The sequence below is a fragment of the Rhinopithecus roxellana genome, chromosome 20 (assembly GCF_007565055.1).
Source record: "Rhinopithecus roxellana isolate Shanxi Qingling chromosome 20, ASM756505v1, whole genome shotgun sequence".
NCBI classification, from domain to species: domain Eukaryota; kingdom Metazoa; phylum Chordata; class Mammalia; order Primates; family Cercopithecidae; genus Rhinopithecus; species Rhinopithecus roxellana.
The window spans coordinates 65114445-65141286 of NC_044568.1; the positions used below are offsets into that span (position 1 = coordinate 65114445).

Sequence of the window (26842 nt, forward strand, 5' to 3'; positions counted from 1 at the left end):
GAGACTCTGTCTCAAAAAAAAAAAAAAAAAAAGAGAAAGAAAAAGAAAAGAAAGGGAGGGAGGGAGGAGAGAGAGAAGGAAAGGAAGAAATAAAGAAGGAAGGAAGGAAAGAAAAGAAAGGAAGAAGGGCAGGGAAAGAGAGGGAAGGAGAGGAGAGGGGAGGGGAGGGGAGGGGAGGGGAGGGGAGGGGAGGGGAGGGGAGGGGAGGGGAGGGGAAAGGAGGGAAGGGAAGGGATTTTGATTCAGTAGGCATGGGGTGGGGCCCGAGACTGTGCTTCTAACAAGTTCCCGATGCTGCTGGTGATGCTGCTGCTGCTGACACCAGGCTGGGGACCCGCATCTGAGAGGCACTGGGGGAACCCTTTGGTCTGATGGTCCCTTTCTGGAAGGAGAGGAAGGGGTGATGAAGCTGGACCTCTTTCCTCCTCCACTCCTTGCTTTTGCCTCCATTCCCTGATCACCCCTTTTCCCCTACTGAATCTACTCTCTCCTCTCCTCTGGCTTCTTTCTCATTCATTGGCTTCCTTCTTTTGAAGAAGTCCTGAGATGGCTGCTACTTACAGAGGAATCTTTTACTAACCCTGATCCCCAATTTCCAAAGCTCTCCGTCTCTCCCTTCTCCCCTCCACCTCACTTACACACCCCTTATCCTCAGAACATCTGTGGCTGCCTATTGCCTTCAAGATAATGTTGCTGGAAAAAGAGGGTCCTGATCCAGACCCCAAGAGTTCTTGGATCTCATGCAGGAAGGAATTAAAGGCAGGTCCCAGAGCGCAGTATGAAAGAAAGAAGTTTATTAGAAACCACTCTGTTGTAGAGTGGAGCATCCTCAGAAACCAGGAGGAAGAACACACCATCTTTTGTTAGTGTCTCTACTTATAAGAAACCATAAGCAGTGGCCGGACACAGTGGTTCACACCTGTAATCCCAGCACTTTGGGAGGCTGAGGCAGGTGGATCACCTGAGGTCACGAATTCGAGACCAGCCTGGCCAACATGGTGAAACCTGTCTCCAGTAAAAATACAAAATTAGCCAGGCGTGGTGGCATGCCTGTAATCCCAGCTACTCGGGAGGCTGAGGCAGGAGAATCACCTGAGCCCAGGAAGCGGAGCACTGAAGCAAGATTGTGCTACTCCACTCCAGCCTGGGTGACAGAACGAGACTCCATCTCAAAAAAAAAAAAAAAAAAAAAAAAGTAAAAAGAAAAGAAACCATAAGGAGCTGTAATTAAACTTGGAATGTGCAGATGTGCTCGCTAAAGGTAAGGGCTATTGGTGCTATCAATGACCATTAACCCTTCAACCTAAACACACTTGTTAACATTACTCTTAATTAAAGTGGGCTGTGTTCTTAGGACACCTGGACATTCTGCAGGCTTAGTGGGAGATGCTCTCCATGGCTATAAATTTTCTGTAATTATAATTGATGGTCAGCTTTGGATGTGGCTATTTTCAGACCATAAGCATTAAGCTGCTCACTTCAAGAATGGAGTCACTTTAGTCATGTTTTATTAAACCAGAGGCCTGGTAAGCAAGGGTTCCTCTAACAATAACCCCAACTCCTGAGCCTGGTATGGAAGATCCATCCCCATCCACTCGTCCCTAGCTTGTACTCTGTTTCCACCAAAGCTCACTCCCAATGGACTGAACTGTACATTTCCACACTCATGCTTTGCTCATGTGCTTCCCTCATACAGGAATACTGTTCATTGCCCACTCATGGGTCACATGTATGATTCCATTCATGACATGTGTCACATGTATGTTTCCATGCACTCTGGGCCAGGCTCGTGCCAGGTACCAGGGACCAGACATCGGGCTAAGGCCCAGCCCAAGTCCTTGAGGAGCTCCAATTTGAGAGTAGGGATGAGGGGCCACATACACATAAATCCCCATCCTGACACATGATCCATTTCTGGTGCATTCTCTCTTTTTTCATTCTCATAAGAAACACAACAGTGAGGCACACAAAGCACGGGTCTTATCCCCAAATTTGGAAATGGGATAATTAATTTGAGGGCTCAGTCCCTCAAAGAGACTTGTCCAAGATCTCCCTAAATGGGCAGAAGAGCAAGCTAGGCTACAAATCCGGGCCTGTAGGACTTTTTAAAAATGTGTGTTTATGAGCGACCCTTAACACAGGGGTTCTTTATTCTGAGTGTGAATCCTTCATCAGACACTCGTGTGACAATGATCTCCTGCCAGTTTGTGGTTTGCCTTTTAATGGTGTCTTTGGATGAATAATTATTCTGAATTTTGCAGCCATAAAAAAAATGAGTTCATGTCCTTTGCAGGGACATGGATGCAGCTAGAAGCCATCATTCTCAGTAAAGTAACAGGAACAGAAAACCAAACACTGCATGTTCTCACTCATAAGTGGGAGCTGAACAATGAGAACACATGGACACAGGAAGGGGAACATCACACACTGGGGCCTGTCAGTGGGTGGGGAGCAAGGGGAGAGAGAGCATTACGACAAATACCTAATGCATGCAGGGCTTAAAACCTAGATGACAGGTTGCTAAGTGCAGCAAACCACCATGGCACATGTATACCCATGTCACAAACCTGCAAATTCCGCACATGTGAGAAAAAAAAAAACTGAAAAAAAATTCTTAATTTTAATTCTACTGTTTATCTTTTATGGTGAATTCTTGAGTCTTATTTGGGAAACGTTTGCAGATCCCAACATCATGAAGCTATATGCTCCTTGGTTTTCTTCCTGAAGCTTCATTATTTTACCTTTCATATTTATGTCTATGAAATTCAGGACATTGGCAATATCTGAAATAGATTGCAGGGAAAACAAAGGACACAGGACAGCATCCTGGGCCTAAGCAGAGGCAGCACGCATGGTGGTGAGAACCCCAGGCCTGCCACCTCCAAGCAGTATGAGCTTCGATGGATTACCAGCCGCTGCCTCAGTTTTCTCATCTGTGAAATGGTGTTGACAAGATTAGATCCTTCCTGAAGCTGTAGTTAGACCCAGAGGTTAATAAGTCCTTTGACTACGCTGGATTTCAAGTAAACGCTCAATTCTTAGACAAGGTACAATGAAAAATAAAATTTATTCTTAAAAAGTAAATGCTCACTAAGGATTGGAAATTATCTGGGGCTTCAGAGGAGAAAAAGTAAAGTGAGGCTGGTGAGAGGGCCCTTATAGTGAGTGAGGGCAGTTCCTAGAAGATATTTCTAGAAGGGGCATCGGGTATGGATCATGGTTGGCAGGCCTTGTCTGAATTCTCGTAGTCTACTCTCATAGCTGTCCTGGGAGGGAAGCTTACATTTAAGCTGACTGAGGTGCAGAGAGTTGAAGTAATTTGCTCAAGGCCACACAGCAAGGAAGTGGTGGAGTTAGGGTTTGAGCACAGGCCTCCACAACCCCACATGGCCCTCTACAGGCTGCAGGGAGAGGAGCGGAAGGAACTGAGCCATTTGCCTTCAACAATCTGGACAGGGCGGCTTCTGTACACTCTTGGGCCAGACACTATACACTGCTAAGAATGGAAGTGTCCGATGCTGAAAAGACATGGAAGTGGGTTTGGGGGACATGGGGGTAGGGGACTCAACTGACACATTTGAATAAAAGTGAAAATGGCAGCCCAGCACAGTGGCTCATGCCTGTAATCCCAGCACTTTGGGAGGCCAAGGTGGGCAGATCACTTGAGGCCAGAAGTTGGAGACTAGCCTGACCAACATGGTGAAACTCCATCTCTACTAAAAATACAAAAATTAGCACGTGGTGTTGGGCACCTGTAATCCCAGCTACTCGGGAGGCTGAGGCAGGAGAATCGCTCGAACCCGGGAGACGGAGGTTGCCATGAGCCGAGACCGCACCACTGCACTCCAGCCTGGTGACAGGGTGAGACTCCGTCTCAAAAAAAAAAAAAAAAAAAAAAAAAAAAGTGAAAATGGGGACAGCCTGAGGAGTTGCAAGAGTCAGAGAGCCGTGGTTCTTAAACCCAGAGGCAAGTTAAAGGCAATTGGTGCTTTAGAAATAACCAGATGGAGAGACAGTGCATCCTGTTGTCCCTTGGCTGTGGATAGAGGGACCCAGCTTGAGCTCAGGATGTGCCATAGCTGAAATTCAGGTGTATGTGGGCAACAGGTGGGACCCTCCCTTGACCAAAACTGTCAGAATCAGGGTAAAGTTGATTCCACGCAGAGAAAGCAAACAGGGCTGATGATAGTAATCAAACACACCTGTGCCCCTTCCCCACCACCTTTCCATTCCCGTGGTCAGTTGGCACAGTCTTACTGACCCCGCTGTGCTGGGCACTGAGGAGACAAGGCTGGGCCCACAGTGCTGACCATAACCCGTGTGGAATTCCCTCTTTGAGGGAAACTGACCATTGAACTGGAGATTACAAGTTAGAATGGAAAGTGACATGGTGGAGGAGGGCTGTAGAGGGGCAGGGTGTGTGAGCCCAGAGAAAGTCACATAACCTGGAAGTGAAAGGTGATAGGGAGTAGGTAAGGTCGGAAGGACTCAGCGGGGGAAGCAGGGTAGCAGAGAGCATAGGAGAATGTTCCAGGCAGACAGAAGGGCAGAAGCAAAGGATTGGATTTTAGCAGTTAGGAGAATTTTCTAGGTGCTGGAGCACAGAGGGTGTGTGTTTTGGAGGCAGGGTGGGCAAGAATGTGTCCTCCTTTCCAGAGAGATTTGGAAGGCATTTGGGGGTGGTTCTGAGCTGGGGAGACATAATCAGAGTTGGGTTTCAGAAGAAGGACTTGGCCTGTTCTTCTATGGATCGACTGTGGGGGAGGGAACAATACTGGAGGCTGGGACCCAGCTAAAAGAAAGATGCTCCACATCACCAGTCATCCGGGAAATGCACATCAAAGCCACATGCAATAGATAACTTCACACACCCCAGGATGGCGATGACAGCCACCAAAACCACAGAAAATCACAAATTTCCGTGAGAATGTCGGGAAAGTGGAACCCTCCTATGTTGCTGATAGGAATGCCACGGGGCAGCCACGGTGAAAAACAGTTTGGTAGCTCCTCAGAGTTAAACATCTGACCCAGCAGCTCCACTTGTAAGTATATGCCCCAAAACTGGAAAACAGGGACTTAAACATTTCTTGTACAGCAGTGTTCACAGAAGCATTATTCACAATAGCCAAAAAGAAACCACCCAAGTGTCCACCAACTGAAGAATGGAACAAAATGTGGTGTAACCATACAATGAAGCATTACTCAGCCATCAAACGGAATGAAGCTCTGATACACGCTACCACAAGGGTGAACCTGAAAATATTACGCTACGTGAAATAAGCCAGACACAAAAGGCCAATACTGCATGATTCTATCTACATGAAATATCCAGAAAGGGCCAATCCTTAGAGACAGAAAGCAGGTGAGTGGTTGCCAGGGGCTGGCAAAGGGGAGTGGGACGCCATTGCTTAGTGGGTCTGGAATTCCTTTTGGGGTGACAAAAAAGTTCTGAAACTAGAGGGTGGTGATGGTTGTGCAACATTGTGATGTAACTAATGCCACTGAATCGTACACTTTAACATAGCTAAGATGAGCTGGGTGTGGTGGTGGGCACCTGTAATCCCAGCTACTCGGGAGGCTGAGGCAGGAGAATCACTTGAACCCGGGAGGCACAGGTTGCAGTGAGCCGAAATCCGGCCACTGCACTCCAGCCTGGGCAACAAAGTGAGACTCCGCCTTAGAAGAAAAAAAAAAAAAAAAAAAAAAAAAAAAGCTAAAATGTTAAATTTCATGTTAAGTGTATTTTACAAGAAAGACCCAAAACCAGACATGGGGTCATGAGTTAGGGGTCCTGCAAATCCCAACAGCATTTTTCCTTCTTCCCCTTTAGCTAGGAAACTCCAGGCAGTTTAGCTGGTGGTTTTCTTCCCTTTGCTCCCCTAGAAGAGCCACTCAGCTGCAGGTGCCCCAGCCCGGAGGCTATGGGCAGCTGTAGTCAAATGGCGGGTGGGGGCCCAGCACCTAGTGGGCCAACACAAAGGCCAGAGATGGGGTCATCTGGGCAGAACTGCGACTGTGAGCCTCCAGATCTTTGAGGGCTGGCGCGCCCTCTGGCGGGCACCTGGAAAGGCAATGCATGGCCAGGCCCCTCCTCGCTGCTCCCCTAGTCCCTGACGCTTCCTCCCACCTCCTCCCCCCCTGTCACGGGGAGCCCCAACTCCGCATTCCTTGCCAAGTATGGTGGCCTTGCCCTTCCCACAAGCACGGTGGCGTCTCCCGCATCGTGCATTGCTCTTCCCACCTACCTCGCGTCCCGTCCCTGCCATGGGGAGCTTGCATTCCAAGTCCTGCATTCTGATTTCTGTCCTGGGTCCATCTCTTATCTCCCCAGGGACCTGTTACCAAAGCCCCCTGCTCAGTCACTCTCAGGAGCCCGCCGGCAACTTTCCGCCTCCCCCACAGTCCTCGACAGCAACTCTACAATGTGGGCCTCAGAACAGGATTTCACTCGATTTGTTTTGTAAGAAAAGGGTACTTTTTGTTGCTGTTGGTAGAGACAAGGGTCTCACTGTGTTGAAGCTGGTCTTGAACTCCTGGCCCCAAGCAATCCTCCCGCCTCGGCCTCCCACAGTGCTGGGATCACAGGCGTGCGCCACCGCGTTGCAATGGCTGCACCAACTGCTCAGAGCGTCCTTGGGATTCTGGACTGCAGGGCGCGGCGTGCGCGGCCGGGCTTCCTAGGTCAGGGTCTCCGAGGTCATCTCCGCCCGCACAGACTCCCATGCCCCCACGCCCGGAGGATCCACGGGAAGCTTTCCACCAGGAGCTCGGCCCCGCTACCCCAAGACTCCGGCCGTGGGCAGCTGTGACAGAGCTACTCCTCTGGGTCGGACGGGGTCGAGCCCTCGCTTGGCTAGCGCCCCAAGGCCTGGTTTTTGGATTTTCCTCCCGCGCTCCCGGAAAGCGGGCAGGGGTGCAGCGAGCGCGCCGGCCGCCAGGGGGCACCAAGGGCCGGGGGAGGCAAAGACTCCTCTTGGCTTCTCCACCCACCGCGCAGGGCGCAGACCTCCGGACGCAGGGCGCCGCTCCCCTGCCCGCTTCCACACCGAGGCCGGAGCGGAGGCCCAGGGTCAGAAGCGCGGGCCCACGACCGACGCAAGGGCAGACGGGCCCTCGGGCGCTCACGCGCAGTCTCCAACTCCAATCGGCCTCGCCGGCGCCAGCACCTCCGCGGGAGGCCCCAGCCTGGGAGCACGTGGGCCGCGGGGCTGCGGGCCGATGGCGGGGTGGGGACCAGCAGACGCGCGGGGATCCACGGCAGAACAGCCCCTTACCGTGGCGGGGGCGCTGGGGTCCCTCGGGGCAACCAGAGGACACAGGCTCGGTGCCGCAGGGCAGTCGGGAAGGCTTCCTGGAGGCTGGGCTTGAGCCGAGGGTGGGTGGGATTTCGGTGCCTGGTAGGGGGTGGGGGCCACGCCTCAGGAGCATTGGAGCCACTTGGGGAACAGGCGGCACAATGGGAGATCCAGAAGGAGGAGAAAGCCGGAAAGCGAGCAGAGGTGGCCCAGACCGTGTAGGGGAAGCCTCTGAGACCCTGGCCGGTACAGGATGTGCTAAGGACCACCTGGTCTGTAGTGAGTCTCCGGGCCTGCGAGCTAGCGGAAGGGGCTACAGGGATCCCCGCCTTCCCCCAGGCTGGGGTGTTCCCCAGGAGAAGGCCAAGGTTGGCCCATGTAGGGTTCCCCAGCAGGTGGTCAAGCCCTGGCCTGTGGACGGGGCCTGCAGACAGTGCTGGAATGGAATGGAGTGCAATGGAATGTGTCCGAGGATGTCCTCATCCTCTCCAGGCCAGAAGATGACAGATGTGCAGGAGTGGAGATTTCAGAGACAGAGAGAACAGGAGAGAATCCAGAAGCCTCTTCCCAGAACCCGCAGCCCCTGCAGAGAGAGGACCCCCAGGCCTCCGGGAGGCTGTGCAGATGACACAGGAGCTCTGCTCCTCAGCACATGGACGCCCTGCTTAGGCCTCTCACCAGGCTCTCCTCTCTACCTGCGGGTGCCTTGAGACAGGACAGCCATGTTTTCCTTTGAGCTTCCATTTCTCCTCCTGACCTGGCCAGAGCAGGCCCAGGTGTTCTCTGAGGTCCCTTCCAATGTGACAGGCTGAGGTGGGTGTGTGCACCTTGTACTGCAGGGACAGAACTTGCAGATCCCGACTGAAGGAGAAAGACTTTAATCCTCCCCCTTCCAGGCCCAGGGCTCCAGTTAAGACAAGCAGAAGTGCTATTGTGCGGGGTACTGGAGTCTCCTGTGCTCAGGTTTCTTGCTGTCCTGGTAAGGCCTCCACTGCACCCACATGGCTCAAGACTGGTGTGGTGAACACCAAAGCTACAAGGTCTCCTGGGTGGTGGGGTCACGTGACTTCACGAGACTTTGCAGGTGTCTGACTGCCTTCTTCACCCTCTGGTCATTGGGGTCTGAGCAGATGACCTGCCCTGGACAGTAACAAGTCTATGGAGAGGGAGAAAACCATCAGAGTCCTGGGACCATCCCCACCCTGCACTGACCAGGAGCTTGAGGCCCAGGGTCACATGGGACATTGATGGCAGATCTGAGATATCAGGTTATGTCCTCTGGGAGTCTCAATCCTCCATGAGTCCGAGCCTTGACCCTGCCACTGCAAAGAAACTGTGGACCCTGTGGGAAGCCAGGGCTGCAGGACTTCTTGTCCCTCTCTACGGACTGTCATGTCTCAGAGACCTGCAGAGCTGTCCATCAACTGGAAAGGCTGGGGTGAGCCCTGGCCTTCTGAACTCTCCTCTGGCCCTGGTGAGAGACCACATCAGCCCCTGGTTTGCTGCATGACCAAGGGGTCATCCCATCCATCTCTGGGCCTCAGTTTCTCGAAATGTAAATCCAGGACTTGGACCCCGTGGCCAGGTCCCTCCAGGGTCTCAGTGCGTGGTCTGGAACAGCCCAGAGGAACAGGGCTGGCTGGTCAAAGGGAAGAAGGAAGAAGAATCCTGCTCTCCCCTCTCCCCAAGGTGTGGTCTGGGGGCTCCAGGGGCTGCCTCCTCCCATGCCCAGCTCCCAGGATGCCTGGGGTGGGGCAGACTTACACGATGGCATCCCTAGGACACTCTACCGAGGTCCCGTGCCACGTGACAACCTTTCGGATAGGAATGGCTCCTTTGAAATACTCAAGGCAGCACTCCTGGCCAACACCAGCCCTCGAGCTGCAGAGAGCTGGTGCAGGACTGTCTGTGTGAGGGTGTGGCCTGCAGGGTGTACCATGTGTACCACTAGGTGTGTCTGTGGATGTGGGGGTCTGTGGGGTACTCCCTGTGTGTGTGTCTATGTATGTGAGGGGTCTGTGTCTTTGTCATGTGTGCATGTGCATCTTATGTGTGTCTAGGGGTATGGGAGGGGTCCCTGTGTGTCTGTGTGTGTGTGTGTCTGTGGGGGGATCTGTATGTGTGTGTGCATGTGTGTCTGTGTGTGTGTGTCTATGTATGTTGGGGGGGTCTGTGTGTGTCCTTGTGCGTGTGCCTGTGTGCATGGGTATCTGTGATCTATGTGTGTCTGTGGATGTGGGGGTCTGCAAGGTGCACTGTGTGTGTCTATGTATGTGGGGGGTCCATGTGTGTCCATGTGTGTCTGTGTATGTGGAAGTCTGTGGGGTACACTGTGTGTTGTGTCTGTGGGAGGGTCTGTGTGTGCATCTTGCTTGTGCCCATGGGAGAAGGATTTGGGGACCTCCTGCATGTGTGCATCTGTGCATGACTGTACATCAGATGTGCACGCACTCAAACCACCACCCCCTTCACCACCTCTGGGCCAGGCTCCGGCTGAGCCTTTCCCGGCAGCAAGTAATTCAGGCCTCACAACCATATCTGGGACGCAGGTTCTCTATTACCCTGTTTTACAGATGATCAAATGGAGGCCCAGAGATGTGAAGACACTTCAGACCTCAGTTTTCTCATCTGTGTAAAAAAAAAAAAAAAAAAAAAAAAAAAAAAAGATATCCAAAACTTGGAAATGGGCAAAATGATTATGTTGCTTTTAAAAGTATATAGTGTACATTTTCTACGCATTTCTCCCCCAGCTGTCCTCGGACTCTCCCAGGGATAAAATTCAGTTTGACTACCTCTGATTGGGGCCCCGCCCTTTCACAGCCCTGTGAACTTAGAGCAAATTCACAGCAAACTTAAGGGTGGGACATCATTTGTCTGATTGAGAAGATAACCCAACCTCCAGTCCTCACCCTACGTACTTCTTCATCTGGCTGTTCATTTGTATCCTTTACAACAAAATGGTAATTGTAACGTGTTTTCCTGAGTTCTGTGCACTGTTTTAGCAAATTACTGAACTGGAAGAAGGGGTCATGGGAACCCTCAATTTTTAGCCATGTCACACAGAAGCATGGGTAATCTGGGGACCCTTTACTTGTAACTTGTGTCTGAAGTGCGGGGCAGTCATGTGGAACTGAGCCCTTAACCTGTGGTGTCTTCAGTAACTCTGGAAGTGTCAATTGTTAAAACTGTAGGACACCCAGTCGGTGTCTGCAGAGAATTGGAGAATCGTGTGAAAAACCAACACATTTGGTATCAAAGGTCTTGTGAAAAGCAGTTTTTCTTTACTACCAGTAACAGGTGATGACCCTATTTTCTCCATACTCAGTTATACTGTCCTGGTGTCCACAAATAGATTCTGCCGTAGGATTTATTGAAGGAAACCATCACCTAGAAATGGACTTTTACTAAAAATTGTTCAAGGATTCTGGGACAATAAGTCCTCATCTTAACATGCAAAAAGAGGGAGAGAGAGAGATTTCAGATTTTTAAAAATCCAATTTCTAACTTCTTGAAGACTCAGATCTATTTGGCATTACTGGAATTGCTTTGCTGCCTATCCAGAATTTGCTACAGCTGAGTAGAGGCTGCCTTCTTTAGGTAGGACATGCACTCTTCAATTCTCCACCCTGCCTACTCCTTATTGTCACTGAGCAGCCTCATTCATCTATCTGACTTTGAGGACATTTGAGTATCCCTGGGCCTGCAGGAATGCTTATGAGGATTTGGAGTTTGCTGGTGATGGTTAAGTCTCATTTACTAGCGATTGCTTTTCTCCTGTTTTTATCTGTGGCATGTCAGAAGACCTGGAACATGAGGATCTGAAGAAACAATGATGCTCCCAGTCCAATTATCTTAAATAACTGTCCCACATTCAGAAAACCTCCAGTGGTTTTGAACCTCATTCTAAACTAAATGCAGACTAGCTTCTGTTCTAAGGAGCCTGGGGGCCAGAGACAGCATATGCCTTACAGAGCTCACAGGTGGGCATGGTGAGGAGAGAGTGTGTGGCACTTGGGGGATGGCAGAATTTATCTTGTCCTTTCCTTGCCTGTGTTTTCTGGTCCCTTTCTTACTACTTACTATTGGGCCTGCTGTTCTCCAGCTTCCTGAGAGTTAGCTTGCCTGCTCCTATTATTGCTTAGAATTTTTTTTTTTTTTTTTTTTTTTTGGAGACAGAGTCTCACTCTGTCGCCCAGGCTGGAGTGCAGTGGCATGATCTTGGCTCACTGCAGCCTCCGCCTCCTGGGTTCAAGTGATTCTCCTGCCTCAGTCTCCTGAGTAGCTGGGACTACAGGCATGCACCACCACGCCCGGCTAATTTTTGTATTTTTAGTAGAGACAGGGTTTCACCATGTTGGCCAGGATGGTCTCGATCTCCTGAGTTCGTGATCCGCCCACCTCGGCCTCCCAAAGTGCTGGGATTACAGGCATGAGCCACTGCGCCCGGCCCGTTGCTTAGATTTTTTTTAAGTGTTGAGAGATTCCCTTCTAAAGAGTATCTTGAGGCTTCCAAGATTTTCATCAGAGACCTTGAAAACCATCAATGACACTGGGAATCCAAGGCAGCCACCTTCCTTCAGGACCTGAAAAGCCATGTATTTATGCAAGAGTTCCAGTTATTACAAAATAGAAACGCTGTAACATGCTATCTTGTTGACTATATTTTATACTTACATAAAGGGCATCTATAGTAAATGTCATTTTTGACAGCTGCATAGTATCCCATGTATGCATATATAACAGTGTAATATGCAAAAAAACTTACTAATTTTCACTCCTTAGAGTACTACCAAGACTGAGTATCTCTTCTTAACAGTCATTTTTTTATATCTGTTTAAAAGCTGCCTGTTAGTGTCAGTGTCTAAATTACTTATCTTTAGATATTAATGTTTTAAGACACAGAGTCTCACTGCCACCCAAGCTGGAGGGCAGTGGTGGTCATAGCTCTCTGCAGCCTCAAATTCCTGGACTCAGGTGATCCTCCTGCCTCAGCCTCCCAAGCAGCAAGGACTGCAGGCACACACCACCATGCCTGGCTAACTTTTTTTATTTTTTGTAGTGATGGGATCTTGCTATGTTGCCCATACAGGTCTGGAACTCATGGCCTCAAGCAATCTTCCCATCTCAGCCTCTCAGGTCTCAGCCTCCGAAAGCACTGAGATTACAGATCTGAGCCACCATGCCCAAATACTATACTTTTATATCACAAATTTTACAAAAGTATTTCCACATTTTGTGCTTTATCTTTTAAACTTTAAAACAAAAACATATAGGAATATTTAGTTTTGAGTAGTCAATTTATCAGTACATACACTGTGGCTAGTTTCTGACTTTCATCTAATGCTTAGAAAGGTTTTCTCAATTACATGAAAATTTAAAATGTACTCATATCTTTTTCCTTTTTTAAATAAATCTTTATTTTTCATCTTTTCAAAAGTAATACATGCTTGTTGTCAAAAACTAAACAAATAAATTAATGTGGGTAGAGTATCTTTAGTATGGGTTTTCCTATCCAACAACAAGGCTTCTCTCTCTCTCCATTTATTCAAATTTCCTTTCTAAGAAAGTGGCTCCCAGTGAAGACTTAAATTTCTCCATACAAGTCCTCCATAACTGTTTATTTCTAGAAAATCTACTTTTTACTTTTCTTGATGCTGCTGGGAATGAAATCTTTTCCTTCATTATATTTTCTAATTCCTGTTGGTACAAAACAAAGCTATTTAATTTTGGCTGTCTCTCTTTAAGTAGTCATCCTTTCCTGATTAAAAATTGAATAGAATAAAAACTCTTTCCATATGAAGACTCTGCCATATTCGTTCCCTCTTGGGGGTTTTTCAATGGGTGAATCTGATGATACTTGATCCATTTTGGCATTAATCTTGAGAGTTTTCTACATCTTTCTCATTATTAGGATTTTCCTTCATTATGGACACTCTGATGCTGACTGAGCTGGAAGCTAAACCTGAATGCTTTCCCACACACACTACACATATAGGGTTTCTTCCAAGTGTGGACTGTCTGATGTATAATGTAGTCAGAACTAAAGCTGAAGCCTTTGCCACATTCCACACATCTGAAGGGTTTCTCCCCAGTGTGGCTTCTCTGATGCCGAATTAAATGGGCATTAACATGGAAGGCTTTTCCACACTCCTTACACTGAAAGGGTTTCTCTCCAGTGTGAATTCTCTGGTGCACAATATAGTTAGAACTACAGCTGAACGCTTTCTCACATTCCATACATTTGAAAGGTTTCTCCCCAGTATGTATCCTCTGATGCCTAGTTAGTTTGGCATTGATACTGAAGGCTTTCCCACATTCCTTACATTGATAGGGCTTTTCTCCAGTATGGATTCGGTGATGATCAAGTAGGTTTCTTTTAGAAGTAAAGCATCTCCCACATTCATTACATTCAAAAGGTTTCTCCCCAGTGTGAATTCTCTGATGCCGCATTAGTTTCCCATTAACGCTGAAGGCCTTTCCACACTCATTACACTCATAGGGCTTCTCCCCAGTGTGAATTCTCAGATGCTGCCGAAACTGGGAGTTACACCTGAAGGCTTTCCCACATTCATTACACTCATAGGGTTTCTCGCCTGTGTGAATTCTCTGGTGTTGGATTAACTTCCCTTTGACACTGAAGGCTTTTCTACATTCAGTGCATTCATAGGGTTTCTCACCTGTGTGGATCCTCTGATGCTGAATGAGTTTTGTATTATTATTGAAGCCTTTTCCACACTCTTTACACTGATAGGGCTTTTCTCCTGTGTGGATGCTCTGATGCTGCCTAAGCTGGGAGCTGCACCTGAAGCCTTTTCCACATTCATTACATTGATAAGGCTTCTCTCCAGTGTGGATTCTCTGGTGCTGAATTAATTTTGCATTAACATTGAAAGCTTTCCCACAGTCATTACACTCGTAAGGTTTCTCCCCAGTGTGGACTCTCTGATGTGTAATATACGCAGAACTACAGCTGAAGCCATTTCCACACTCCTTGCACTGATAAGGCTTCTCTCCCGTATGGATTCTCTGATGCCTACTTAGGCTTCCATTAACACTGAAGGCCTTCCCACACACCTTACACTGATAGGGCTTCTCCCCACTGTGGATTGTCTGATGTGTGATATAATGGGAACTGTAGCTGAAGCTTTTCCCACACTCCACACATTTGAAGGGTTTCTCCCCACTGTGAAGTCTTTGATGCCAAATTAATTTCTCATTAATGCTGAAAGCTTTGCCACACTCCGAACACTGATAAGCCTTTTCCTCAGTGTTGTTTTCTTGATGTTGATTAAGTTGAGAGTCACACCTAAAGGGCTCCACTAATTCTTCACATTTGAAAGGTCTTTCCTCAGAATTAATTATTTCATGCTTAACGAGTTTTGTATCAAAGCTGATGGCTTTCCCCAATCCTGTACACCCAGAGGGCTGCACTCCAGTGATGGTATGACACTGATAGGAGTTTGAACTTTGACTAAAAAAACACTCCTCCATGGGGCTTGTCTCATCTTTCACTGTTCCATCAATGGTGTTGCTCTTCTCCTTCTTTATATTTCCTGTTGAGTAGACTTCCTGTGGTTTCTCTAGAAGAGAGGCTTCTGAAAAGTCTGTTTCCTGGGAAAAGTCCCTTTGAAGTTCAAAAGATACATTCTCTTTTCCTTCATACATTTCCTTTGTCAAATCATTGTCAGTCTGAATATCTACTATAAAAAACAGAAAACAAAATCTCATGTAAGAACCATGTTAGAAAAAAGAAGAGAACTGTGCTATAAAAGACCATAATAATCGGGGGCTCCTTAAAATCATCAGACTAGGTCAAAAAACCTAGGGTTTCTCCATAAGGTGGAATAACTAATATGTAACTAGTAAAAGAATACAATAAATCCATACATGCTGACATAAAAAGATATCAAAGATACAATCAAATGGAAAAGCAAGTTGAAAAACCGGTATATAGAATAGATTTTCATCTGTGTAAAGAAAAATATAAAAGGCAGATATATATACTTGTACATATCCAGAAAACTTCTAGAAGAATCCATAAGAAACTAAACAAACTAGCATAGCAAGTTTGGTGGACTTGCTTCCCCACTTTATACACTTTCTGTACTGTTGAGTAGGTGTCAATATTATAAAGCAATGAAAGTAATGATTAAAAAAAAAAAAATCACCAGTCTCACTGTGCCTAAAGCAAGGCCATTGTAGAGAACATAACCAATCACATGAAGGTTAAAAGTGACAGCTAGGCGCGGTAGCTTACACCTGTAATCCCAACACTTTGGGAGGCTGAGGCAGGCAGATTGCCTGAGCTTGGGAGTTGCAACCAGCCTGGGCAACACAGTGAAACTCTGTCTCTACTAAAACACAAAAAATTAGCCGGGCATGGTGGCACGCACCTGTAGTCCCAGCTACTCAGGAGGCTGAGGCAGGAGAATTGCTCGAACCCAGGAGACAGAGGTTGCAGAGAGCCAAGTTCATGCCACTGCACTCCAGTTTGGGCGACAGAGCGAGACTCCATCCCCCCCAAAAAAAAAAAAAAACAGTGACAGCAGTGGAATAAAATTCTAGGTCTTGTCCACCAGATCAGCATTCTTTAATCCACCATGCTTTTCTACACCCTGCAGTTTCTTCTTAGTTGTTCCTATGGCACTCAATTCCTTACTTTAAAAAAAAAAAAAAAAAAAGAAAATGCTGAAGAAGGAAAAGGCACAGGATCCAACAGGATGTGGCAACTTGGGGGATGACAAAAGTCAGCAGCACCAGGGAGCAAAATGGAAATAATTTTGTTTCTTTCCTTAGAACGTTAACTGTGGGCTTTCCAAAATTCCTCCTTCAACTTCATTTCTACTTTAGACAGGTTCTATTTAAGGGTCATCTCATCCAATCTCTTCCTATTCCCCTCCAAATACTGCATTAACCTTGCCTTTTCCTTTCACTTCTTCCTCCAATCCTGAACTTGATCATTCCCTAGAAGTCTTTTTATAATACCAGTAGTCTTTACAACTAGAACTACTGATCTCTGCATTTGTTCCCACCTTTCTCAAAAGCTGAGTCCCAAAATGCTGCCTCATATTTTTTCATCTTTCATCACTCCTCAACCATATGTAATATGCCCCCTGCCCCAATATTTCATAATTGCTCTCAAGCCCCTCCAATTGCCTGGATTCCCCATCAAGCACTTTCTAAATAATATTGGTCTCTTCCCAACTAAAAAAATAATACTCATCTGTTGCTATAGACTGAATGTTTGTCCTCCCCACAAATGCATACTCTGAAATCCTAACCCCTGATGTGACTGTATTAGGAGGTTGGGCTATGGCAGAACCCTCATGAATGGGATTAATGACCTTAAAAAAGATCCCAGAGAGCTCCCTTTCTTGCCACCATGCGAGGATACTGTGAGAAGATGGCTGTCTATTAGCCAGGAAGCAGGCCCTTGCCAGAAGGAACCTGCCTGCACCATGATCTTGGACTTCTTAGCCTCTAGAACTGTATGAAATAAATTTCTGTTGTTTATAAGCCATCCAGTCTATGGCAGTCTGTTATTGTAGCCCAAACTGACTAAGACATCTATTCTATCAGATGTCTAGTCATCCTCTCCAGAAGTCTATTCCTGTTTTGCTGCATTCTCACCAACACTGAATATAATTTAATTATTCTCAATATCATAGGTGAAATCTCTCTCCTTATTTTCATTTTCCTCTCTTGCAGTGAGGATGGCCATTTGACACAGTTCCAGCAAACAAGTCTTAAACAGGTATCACTGAGTGGGCTTCTGAAGATTTTTAAAAAGAAAGTCAACACTGCTGCCATGGGCCTCATGCCCTTTGCCCTCCCTTCTGCCTGCCTAGAGCCTGTTTGATTCCTCATCCCAATTAACCCACACACATTGACTACATTAATCTTTCTATCCCCAGCTAGGACCATGATGGGCTTCCTGGAAAAGTCAAAGACTTCAGGACAGTCAGCTGCCTACAGGACAAAATACAGGGTCCTTTGATTAAGGACCTCACAATATCACTTTTTTTCCTGTATTTGTCAAGCCCATTATATGGCAACCTCTCCATTTCCAAAGCATGCCTTCCTTGGTCAGGTATCATCTGATGGAATGATCAAAGGGAATAAAAACCCACAGAAACCACCTAAGAAAAGTGAAGACTCACTGAAAAATGGAAGAGAATCTCACAGACCCTAAAGGCAAGAAATAACAGGGGGCCTCGGGGGAATGAGAAGTCATTTGGCAGCTACTCTGCTGGCACCAATTGGAGCCCTGCTCCTTCAAGTGTGGTCTAGTAACCAGAAGTACTGGCATCGCCACATCACTAGGGAACTTCATAGAAATGCAGACTCCGCACTTACTGCATATCTGTAAGACCTCAGGATTCATTTACACATTCACATTTAAGAAGCAAAAATCAAGAGCACTTCCTCCCTTCCACATTACCTTCCCTGTGTACAGCTGTCTTCCCCAACACCAAAATAAAAATATTGAACTGAGCATGCACTATAAGCTAGGCACTTGATATGTGTTATCTCATTTAATCCTCAACCCACAAGACTAGTACTATTACCTTATTTTATTATTAACCCATTTTCAGAGATGAGAACACTCAAATAACCCACTCAAAGTCATGCAAATTAGGAAGCAACACAGTTGGGACTGGACCTCAGAAAAGTCTCCTCTAAAGACTGTGCTTTTAACCACTTCTGTCTGTGTGAAAAGGCTGTTAATTCTGTATCCTCCACACTATGTGAACAATGCTTAGAAATGCCAAGGAACCCCCAAATTACTGAGTCCATTAATTTTGTCTGAGAAAGGCACGATTCCAAAATTAGAATTGAAAAGAGTCAGAATGAAGGGTTTGAAAAAAGATCTGTTCTTGGAATTAGACAACAAACTTTGAAGACAGATAAGGACTACCTATCTCTATGAATCATCAAAATTTACTTAAACTTTACTCCGTATGACCGGCCAATAAACATAGTATGTTTATATGTTGCTAAAGTTGGCTTTATGCCTCAAGTGCTAAATTCCAACAGAATGGGAAATATGTACCTTCCTTACCAGTCCGGAGGCCCCAGAGGCCTGTTCCTGCAGCCAGTGGAGATGGGCCCCCCAGCTCACCTCCTCCCTCCAGTTGTGAGATCACAGCAGGTTTGAGAAGTGGAAATCCTGGTTTGGGAGAGGTAAATAGGAGAAATAGATGAATAATCTCCCACAGATAAATTCCTAAGCCTCTTCTCAGATTGTCTCAGCAATGGGGAGAGAAGGTAAGAACCCCAGGAGGTCCCAAGCCTCAGGACTATAGGAAAGTACTGTGGGGCTTAGGAAGGACTAGAGAGACCTTGGAGACGTCTAAGGCTTTGGGAGGTAAGTGTGGGGGTTGGGAGTGAAGGCTTGGGAAAGTGTGGGAGCGCCTGGGAAGGGCCCAGACTGTAGGCCTAGGAGACCTCATGCAGGGCAAGCACGGAGATTCTGCCCGAAGGGATACCACTTTTCGACCTTGGCCTGAAATATCCAGAGTACACTGAGATCCTTGAAAAGACTCAAGATAGGTAAGATGAGGGGGGAACTGAAGATGCCACTGTGGAACAGAAAGTCACTGGATTCCAGTGTTTCAAGAATATAGCTTTCATGGGTTGGATCAACAGTGCATACCAGTTCCAAGCAAAGTCCTATATAGGCCTACAAAAGGCTTGGCGTTTGCCCCTGCCAGTAACCTCTTAGTCTAGGAAATTAGGAACAGCTCTGGGGTTCTCACTCAGTAAAGGATTACCAGAGATCCCCCCAGTAACCTGTGAGGGAGAAGCAAGCCAGGAACCCCAACTGGCAGAGTCCAGGTTCCCAGGGGAGAGAGGACTTACCCAGGGAGGCCACATTCCCATAATTCTCCAGCATCACATCCCTGTACAGGGTCCTCTGTGCAGGGGACAGACCATCCCATTCCGCCTGGGTGAAGTACACAGCCACGTCCTCAAAGGTCACCAACTTCTGAAACAACAGGTTCCTGCTGCCCTAGGGCCAATTCCATGGCTCAGGCCCTAAGTGAGGGGCAGAGGGCAGTATAAGGGCTTGGGGAGGGTACTTGTGAGAGCACAAAACATTAACAACAAGGGAAAGACCTCAGAAAAAACATCGAGAAAGTAAATTACAGAGTATCCAACTTCTCCCACAGCAGGGAAACCTCATGCCATTTTTCACACGAATAAGAGGTAACATAAGACAGGCTGAAAGAAAAAAAATTTCCATAAGCAAATTCTCTAAAGCCAACTCCACTCTTTTAGATAAGCTGCTCCCTCTCGGCAAACTCGGGGCAGATCCACCAGCAGTTCCCACACCATTCCCCTGAGGTCTTGGCTCCCCTGCGCCTAACCTCAGCCCTGTTCCGCTGCCCACCCATCGCCCTCATCCTCACAGCTCAAGCCACCCCCAAAGATCAGCCACGGTTTCTGTCTCATTCAGCCCCACCGGATTCCCCTCACACACGCCCTAACAAGGGGCTGTGCAGCCTCTGCTTGAGCACCTCCAACCATGGATGCTCCATGCTGCCCAGGCTGTGGGGTCTTCCTGGAAAGCCAGAATTTTCCTTACCCTCTCCTATTCAAGTCTCATCCTTTCCAACTTCTCCGAAAGCTTCACTGTTTTTCCAAGAACATTTGGGAAAGCAGGGAGATCGGCCTTCCCACTGGCCAGCTACTCTCCCCTTTGCATCACTAAGCTATGTGGTTGGCACAAGCTCCATCACTCAGGGATGCTGCGTGTCGCTCTCAGGCCCAACCACTCCTCCAGCCTGTGGCAGGCTCACCCTCTGCCCACCTCAACCTGCTCTAACAACCATAGGGGCTCACTGGCAGGGATCTGCTGCTCAACTGTTCTCTGCCAGGATGTGTCTTCCTGGAGTCTACTGACCTCCACCCAACAGCAATTCTAGTCCAACCTCTAGGTGTTTCTGTGAGTCTTCTTTGTGTGACCTTCAACAAGTAACCTCTGTGCACAAAATACAATGTCTTCACTGTGTGCTGCCACCACAACCCCAGTAAGTTGGTACTTCCTTCTGAATTTACACCTCAGCTGGGGTCAGAATCATCCATACAAGAAACCCCAGTCAGAAACCTGGGAATTGTTCTTGACTTCCCACCTTCCTTATTACCATGAATCCTTTGACTCTCTATGTCTGAAAGATTTTTTTTTTTTTCTTTGAGATGGAGTCTCACTCTGTCACCCAGGCTGAGGTGCAGTGGCGTGACTTCAGCTCACTGCAGTCTCTGCCTCCCGAGCTCAAGCGATTCTCCTGCCTCAGCCTCCTGAGTAGCTGGGACTATAGGCATGCACCACCACACCCAGCTAATTTTTCTATTTTTAGCAGAGACAGGGTTTCACTATGTTGGCTAGGCTGGTCTTGAACTCCTGACCTCAAGTGATCCACCCGTCTTAGCCTTGCAAAGCGCTGGGATTACAGGCGTGAGCCACCATACCCGGCCATGATTTTTCTCTCAAGCATTACTTGAATTGGATCCCTCTTTAATGATGGCTTTCCTTGATGAAGCCCATGTCACAGGACCAGTGGGATTCTTCTTTGTGAAGTGGTCACTGTGCTTTTGAATCTTCCTTACCAGTTATTCCATACACATCACAAATCTGACCAAGTTAACATCACTGGTTCCACAGCTGCCTTATGGCTGAGCAGTTCTGAATCACATAACTCTGTGATCCTGGGCAAGTTACTCTACTCCCCTTTTCCCTCTTCTTTTTAGGTGGAAAGAGTACAACACAGCACTTATCACAGAAGGTGGCTGTCAGGACCAAATGACCGTACAAAGGGCTTAGCATGGCGCCTGGAGCATAGTAAGCCTCCAACGATACAACTGGTGTGACTGTGGCTATGACTGTTCTCAACCTGTAGTCCACGGAAGTCCATGGAAGTCCATGGATGAGCTTCAGGGGATCCGTGAAGTCCCTGGAAGTGTATGGAAAATTTGGTTTGCAGGTTTATTTTTCTGCAGGACAGGGTGGAAAGCTCTTCTCAGATACCTAAAGTCTGCATGCTAAGCTTTGAAAGCTTCACAAGGACAATGAGATATTTCATCCCATGTGACTCTCTTCCCCCTCCCTTGACTCCACTCCCTGTGACCTTCCCTTACCCCTGAATTAAGAGGCACAGCCATCCTTCTCTGATCAGGTCCTGCTATTCCTCTTCCCTACATCCCCACCACAGATAGTCCAATCCTCTGTGACTGTCCTCCACTCACACTCCTGCAAAGAACATCCTACAGGGGCAGCTTCCAAGTCCCCATTCACCCAGAGCCCTATGCTGGGGGTGCTCCTGTAGAGAGGAGCAGAGACCCTCAGTGTGCAGAAGACCACCACCCTCCTGCTCTCCTGCTCACTCTCCCGCTGCCTCCACTCGCTACTGTCCTGGTCTTTGCCACCCTCCCCATACAACACCTCTTTCCCGTAAGTTCCAGTCCAGCAGGTGGAAGCAGCTGTCATCCCGAGGCTCACCAGCTCCCCTTCTCAATGTTTTTCAATCTGAAACTGCCCAGAGGAAGAGCTGAAGGACCAACAGCTCACCTGGGGCCAGGCTGTCAGGTGCATGGCTGCCATCCCCTGGTCCCCCTCTCAGAGAAGGACTGGAGCTAAGGAGAAACACAACGAGAGACAAGTGTGAGGCAAGCCACCCCCACCAGAGCAACACAGCCCCTCACGGAAAATGCAAGACACAGGCAGCTTGCATCCAAATAAGAGTGCGAACAGGAGCTGCCCAAGAAGGGAGTGATCTGTTCACTGGCTCAGTGCCTAGGACTCCAGGCTATGACACTGAAATTCACTGCCAGGAACCCTAGGACTTTACAATTCTGATACATATCACACACACAGAAGAGTGTATATATAAAATTAAAAAATAATAAGAAGAAGAAGAGTGCATATAAAACCTGCTGGGCACGGTGGCTCGTGCCTATAATCCCAATACTTTGAGAGGCCAAGGCGAGTGGATCAGTTGAGCTCAGTTCAAGACCAGCCTGGACACATGGCAAAACCCTGTCTCTACAAAAAATACAAAAATTAGCCAGGAGTGGTGGCACGTGCCCGTGGTCCCAGCTATTCAGGAGTATGAGGTAGGAGGATCACTTGAGCCTGGGAGGTCAAGGCTGCAGTGAGCCAAGATCACACCACTGCACTTCACCCTGGGTGATGGGAGTGAGACGCTGTCTCAAAAAAATAAAAAATAAAAATAAATAAAATAAAATGTAGGCAGAACCTAAAAATAAAGCAAAGAGTCATGTATCAACAATTCAGTTCAAGAAAAAGGACAATACCAAGATCTTTGACTTATTTCTCTTTCTCAAAACAAGCATCATCTTCAGTATCACAGCAGGAGAAGCTGGGCTGGCTGGGCTGCAGCCCCAGTACACAGGCCTGGGGAGTCAAGCCTCAGGGAGGCAGCACCTGGAGAAGAGGGAAGCTGCCCCCCAGTATCCTGCCCCATTTCCTCAGAGCTCTGAATGTCTTCAAGAATCCTAACACCTCTGGAGAGGTCTTGGGAGCTGGAAATTAGGGACCAGGCTGTTTCCCATACTTTCCAGTCTTCTGATAGTGAATGAGCCAAGGCCTGCAGTTCTGCCTCAGCTCCTGAGAGAGGAGATCACTGTAGCAGCCAGTCCTGTGACCCAGCACCTCTTGTTCACTGTATTCAAAAACATAGGGACTGGTGATTTTCTGACTTTTACTGCCCTTAAAGTCATTCTTGAAATTACATTTTCCTAAAAAATATCATCCATTTCTTCCAGGATTTCAACTTTAAAAGTACAGAGTTGCAGAAAATACTGGTTCATGATTCTTTCCATTTCCTCCATATCCAGAGCTAGTTTGCTTTTCCCACTTCTTCTTTTGAATATATGTGCTTTCTAGACCTTTTTAGTCCCTGCCAAATTCATATGTTGAAGCTCTAGCTTCATGAGACAAGTGACTGTACTTGGAGACGGGGCCTATGAGGACGTAATAAGGATAAATGAGGTCCTAAGGGTGGGACTAAAGGTCCTAAGGTTAAATGAGGTCCAATAGGGCTGGTGCCTTTACAAGAAGGAGAGACCCAGAGCCCACACACCCACTCACCCCCTACCTCCCCCATGTGAGGACACAACGAGAGGGCTACTATCTATGAGCCAGGAAGACAGCCCTGGCAGGAACCAAAATCAGTTGGCACCTTGATCCTGGACTTCCAGTCTCCAGGACTGTGAGAAGTAAGTATGTTGGTGAAGCCACCCAGTCTACGGTATTTTGTTACGGCAGCCCAAGCAGACTAATACAGTTAGGCTGAGCAGTGGTTTACTTATTTTAATGTGGTTTCCTTTTGTTTTCAAAGAACCAGCTTTTCTAGCTGAGCAACACTACTTTCTTCTATTTGTTTTAAATTCACTAATTCTGCTGTCTTAGTTTCTTCCTTCAACTCTGTAAGGGGCAGTGTAAGCACCACTCCAAACCTCTTGTCTCGTCCTTAGTCCAGTTCTACAGAGGCCTTAGCTTTATGAAGCTGCAACCTACAGGAACCTTCACAAGCACCTATATCACCTATACCTGGTTCCTGCCCTGGGGCTTCTCTAGTGTCCTATGTGGGACACCTGTGGACATCTGCTGGGCCCTGAAGTGCAGGGGCGTAAACACCTGTGGGACCCCCTTGACCAATAGCAGAGAGAAACCAATGAATAAATGTTTTCCCCGTCAAGCCCCCAGCGGGGCAGCCTTAAGACTCCAAGGCTCCTCAAAGGCCCTGCAAAGCAGAGCCTGTTGAGGGCCGAGCATACCAGTGCATCCTTGTACCAGTTCTCCCATCTCTGTTTCACTCCCCTTGTCTTTCACTCTGCCCCTGCGACCACATTTCTAAATAAATTCCTACATACAAATCTTTGTTCCAAGTTCTGCTTTTGGGGAAACTTAAGACTACAAAAGGCTTTTTTCCTATTGACTTACTCATTTATTTTTATTCTTTCCTGTTTGGCAATTAAAACCGATAAGGCCACAAATTTTCCTCAGGATACACTATTTGCCACATTCCAGAGGTTTTTATAGTTCATGTTTTAATTACTGTTTTATAGTCAGTCAGCAATTCTGTTTTGTCTCTGACCTACTAATTGCTTAGGATCATTTGCTGTTGCTAATTTCTTCTGTTTAATAAGTTCTGGCTTTATTGCATGCTGGTTATATAATTCAATCTACCAACTTCTACTTTACACATTTTTCAGGATTTTTTTGTGACTCGTGTCCCTTTAAAAAAATATATTATCTGGTGTTTAAAGAGAAAACTTATTCTGTGATGGGAGAATATACAACTCCATTTTTAGATAAACCAACTCTACCAGTTACATATGTAGTGTGTGATAGGTACCCCACTCAGCTAGTCAAGGGTGTAGAGTCAAGGGTGCATACCCGCTGCCTGAACCTTGAAGGCCGGGCAGTGAGTCAAGACCATGGGGCTCAGCAGAGGAGCAGGTGTTTGCAAGAACGTAAACATCCTAGAAAGTATTGAGAACCTACCAAGAAAAGTCTCTTCGTTTAAATGCAGTAGACAAAGAGCCAGAAAATTCTCTTAAAAGTACTTAGAGACGAGGGGCAGCACAGGTCTCTAAAGCTGTCCTGCTGCCATCCAGGAGTAAGTATGTAAGTACTGATAAACTCATCTACTTGCCAAGCTGGACTTGTCCAAGGCATTCTTTGTTCTCTTGGCTCCCTCCCAAGGGGAAAGTTTTTTTTAAATACGATTCCGGGTTTCTTCCTGTTATGACATTATACAAATTTTCTACATAATCCTTGATTACTTTTACCTAATTAAACCAAGATGGCCAGTGAAGAAGCAACTCTCACAAAACACTGAGCTCAGATGTGTCATGAGCAAATCCTTTCAATGTTTCGGAAATGAGTAATTCTAACACTATGTAAACCGTAGCAGAGCACAGCAAAGTAAGTTTCCCAATTCTTTTTATGGTGCCAGCACAATACTGATGCAAAACTATAGACTAGTCTCATTTATGAATTCTAATGCAAAAATTCTATCAAGGAATAGACTCCAGTAGTTCATTAAATACATCATGAGTAAGTAGGATTATCCCACGAAGATAAACAAACCTCAACGTTAGGATACTAATTAGTATATTTTTCACATTAATAAATCAAAGAAAGATAAACCCACTGTCCATCTCAACAGATACCAGGCCAGGCACGGTGGCTCATGCCTGTAATCCCAGTACTTTGGGAGGCTGAGGAGGGCGGATCATCAGGTCAGGAGATCGAGACCATCCTGGCTAACACGGTGAAACCCCGTCTCTACTAAAAGTACAAAAAATTAGCCGGGCGTGGTGGCGGGCGCCTGTAGTCCCAACTACTGGAGGCTGAGGCAGGAGAATGGCGTGAACCCGGGAGGCGGAACTTGCAGTGAGCCGAGATCGTGCCACTGCACTCCAGCCTGGGCGATGAGTGAGACTCTGTCTCAAAAAAAAAACAAAACAAAAAACAAAACAGATACCAAAGGTGTTTAACATAATTCAACATTTGTGCCTAATTTTAAAAATTTACATCCTAGAGAAACTCTCATACATAGGAGGTATGTACAAAAACGTTATCAGCACATTTTAATAACAAAACACTGAAGACAACCCACATGTTCACTGAAAATACATCGATAAATTTCCATAGTTTTTACAATGGAACATTACCCAGAAGCTACACACAGAAAGAATTTGGGAACTTAACATTGAATTATTAGAGTCCCAGATGACTTATACAAACAATGGTGCCATTTATATGAAGCTCAAAAAAAAAATTTTAAGTACATTGCTTACAGATACATGCATATGTACTTATTTTTAAAAATAATAGGGCTACAATTAACACAAAATTCAAGATAACTGTTACCTCTAGGGGTCGAATGGGTTGAGGAGGAGGAACACATTGATAAATTCAGCAGTACTGGAAATCTTTCTTAATTGAGTGGTATGTTCATGGATGCTTTTTATTACTATATATATAACATATAAATATATATTTTAAATAAATATATAAACCAGCAAGGATAGGGTGAAAGTAAGGACCCAAAATGTAATACAAAGAACAGCCAATGTGCCTAACTATACTACAATGAACATAACCACACCTAAGTGGTAGGAAACAAAAGGGATAAGCAAGTTTGGAAAACAGTATTTTGACTAAACACCGTAAGATTAAAGACAAAAAGACCTGTATTCAAGTACTGTACTTTAGGTAGTAAATTTGCTTTTCATGGGGGTGTGAATTAGCGATTCTGAAACTATTAAATATATTCTAAAACTGAGTGAACTCGTAACTACGTTGTAGAAGTCATTCCCAGGTCATTGTCACCCCAGAGCCGAGAGAAGTAGGGCTGAGTTACCTTTTACGGCCGACACTGCTCCAGGAGACAGTGTCCTCCAAAAGCCGGGTTTCTGCTGCCGGGTGACTGGGAGGGGCTCTGCGCTCCCACGCGGCCCTAATTCTTGACCCTATGTCAGGAGCCTGGGAGCACACGGTCCATACTTGGGAT

The 26842-nt window shown here is 46.8% G+C and overlaps 1 protein-coding gene across 4 annotated transcripts; it reads right to left on the reverse strand.

The window, feature by feature from the left end:
- Positions 1–12687: 12687 nt before the first annotated feature.
- On the reverse strand, positions 12688–22191 carry ZNF23 (zinc finger protein 23). Of its 4 annotated transcripts, none has more exons than XM_030924987.1 (5): positions 21865–22191; positions 21191–21250; positions 19158–19284; positions 18349–18465; positions 12688–14995 (listed from the first exon to the last, which is right to left on the reverse strand). In XM_030924987.1, the coding sequence occupies exons 1-5, from the start codon at positions 21895–21897 to the stop codon at positions 13203–13205; spliced, it is 2130 nt and encodes a 709-aa protein (XP_030780847.1). In that variant the 5' UTR covers positions 21898–22191; the 3' UTR covers positions 12688–13202. The 4 variants fall into 4 exon arrangements, with proteins under 4 accessions (XP_030780847.1, XP_030780845.1, XP_030780849.1 ...); XM_030924985.1 differs by having other exon boundaries at positions 21739–22191; XM_030924989.1 differs by lacking the exon at positions 21865–22191 and adding an exon at positions 21739–21765 and having other exon boundaries at positions 19158–19334.
- Between the last annotated feature and the right edge of the window lie 4651 nt (positions 22192–26842).

Bases quoted from the DNA above. Each gene is read 5' to 3' on its own strand.
- ZNF23 (XM_030924985.1), bottom strand. From the start codon at position 21,783: ATGACAGCTGCTTCCACCTGCTGGACTGGAACTTACGGGAAAGAG. The intron at 21,251-21,738 runs GTGTTGTATGGG...ATACACTTCCAG, and splicing joins CTGGAACTTACGGGAAAGAG to GGACTTCACGGATCCCCTGA. The intron at 14,996-18,348 runs GTACATATTTCC...TGTTTTTTATAG, and splicing joins CCTCCGGACTGGTAAGGAAG to TAGATATTCAGACTGACAAT.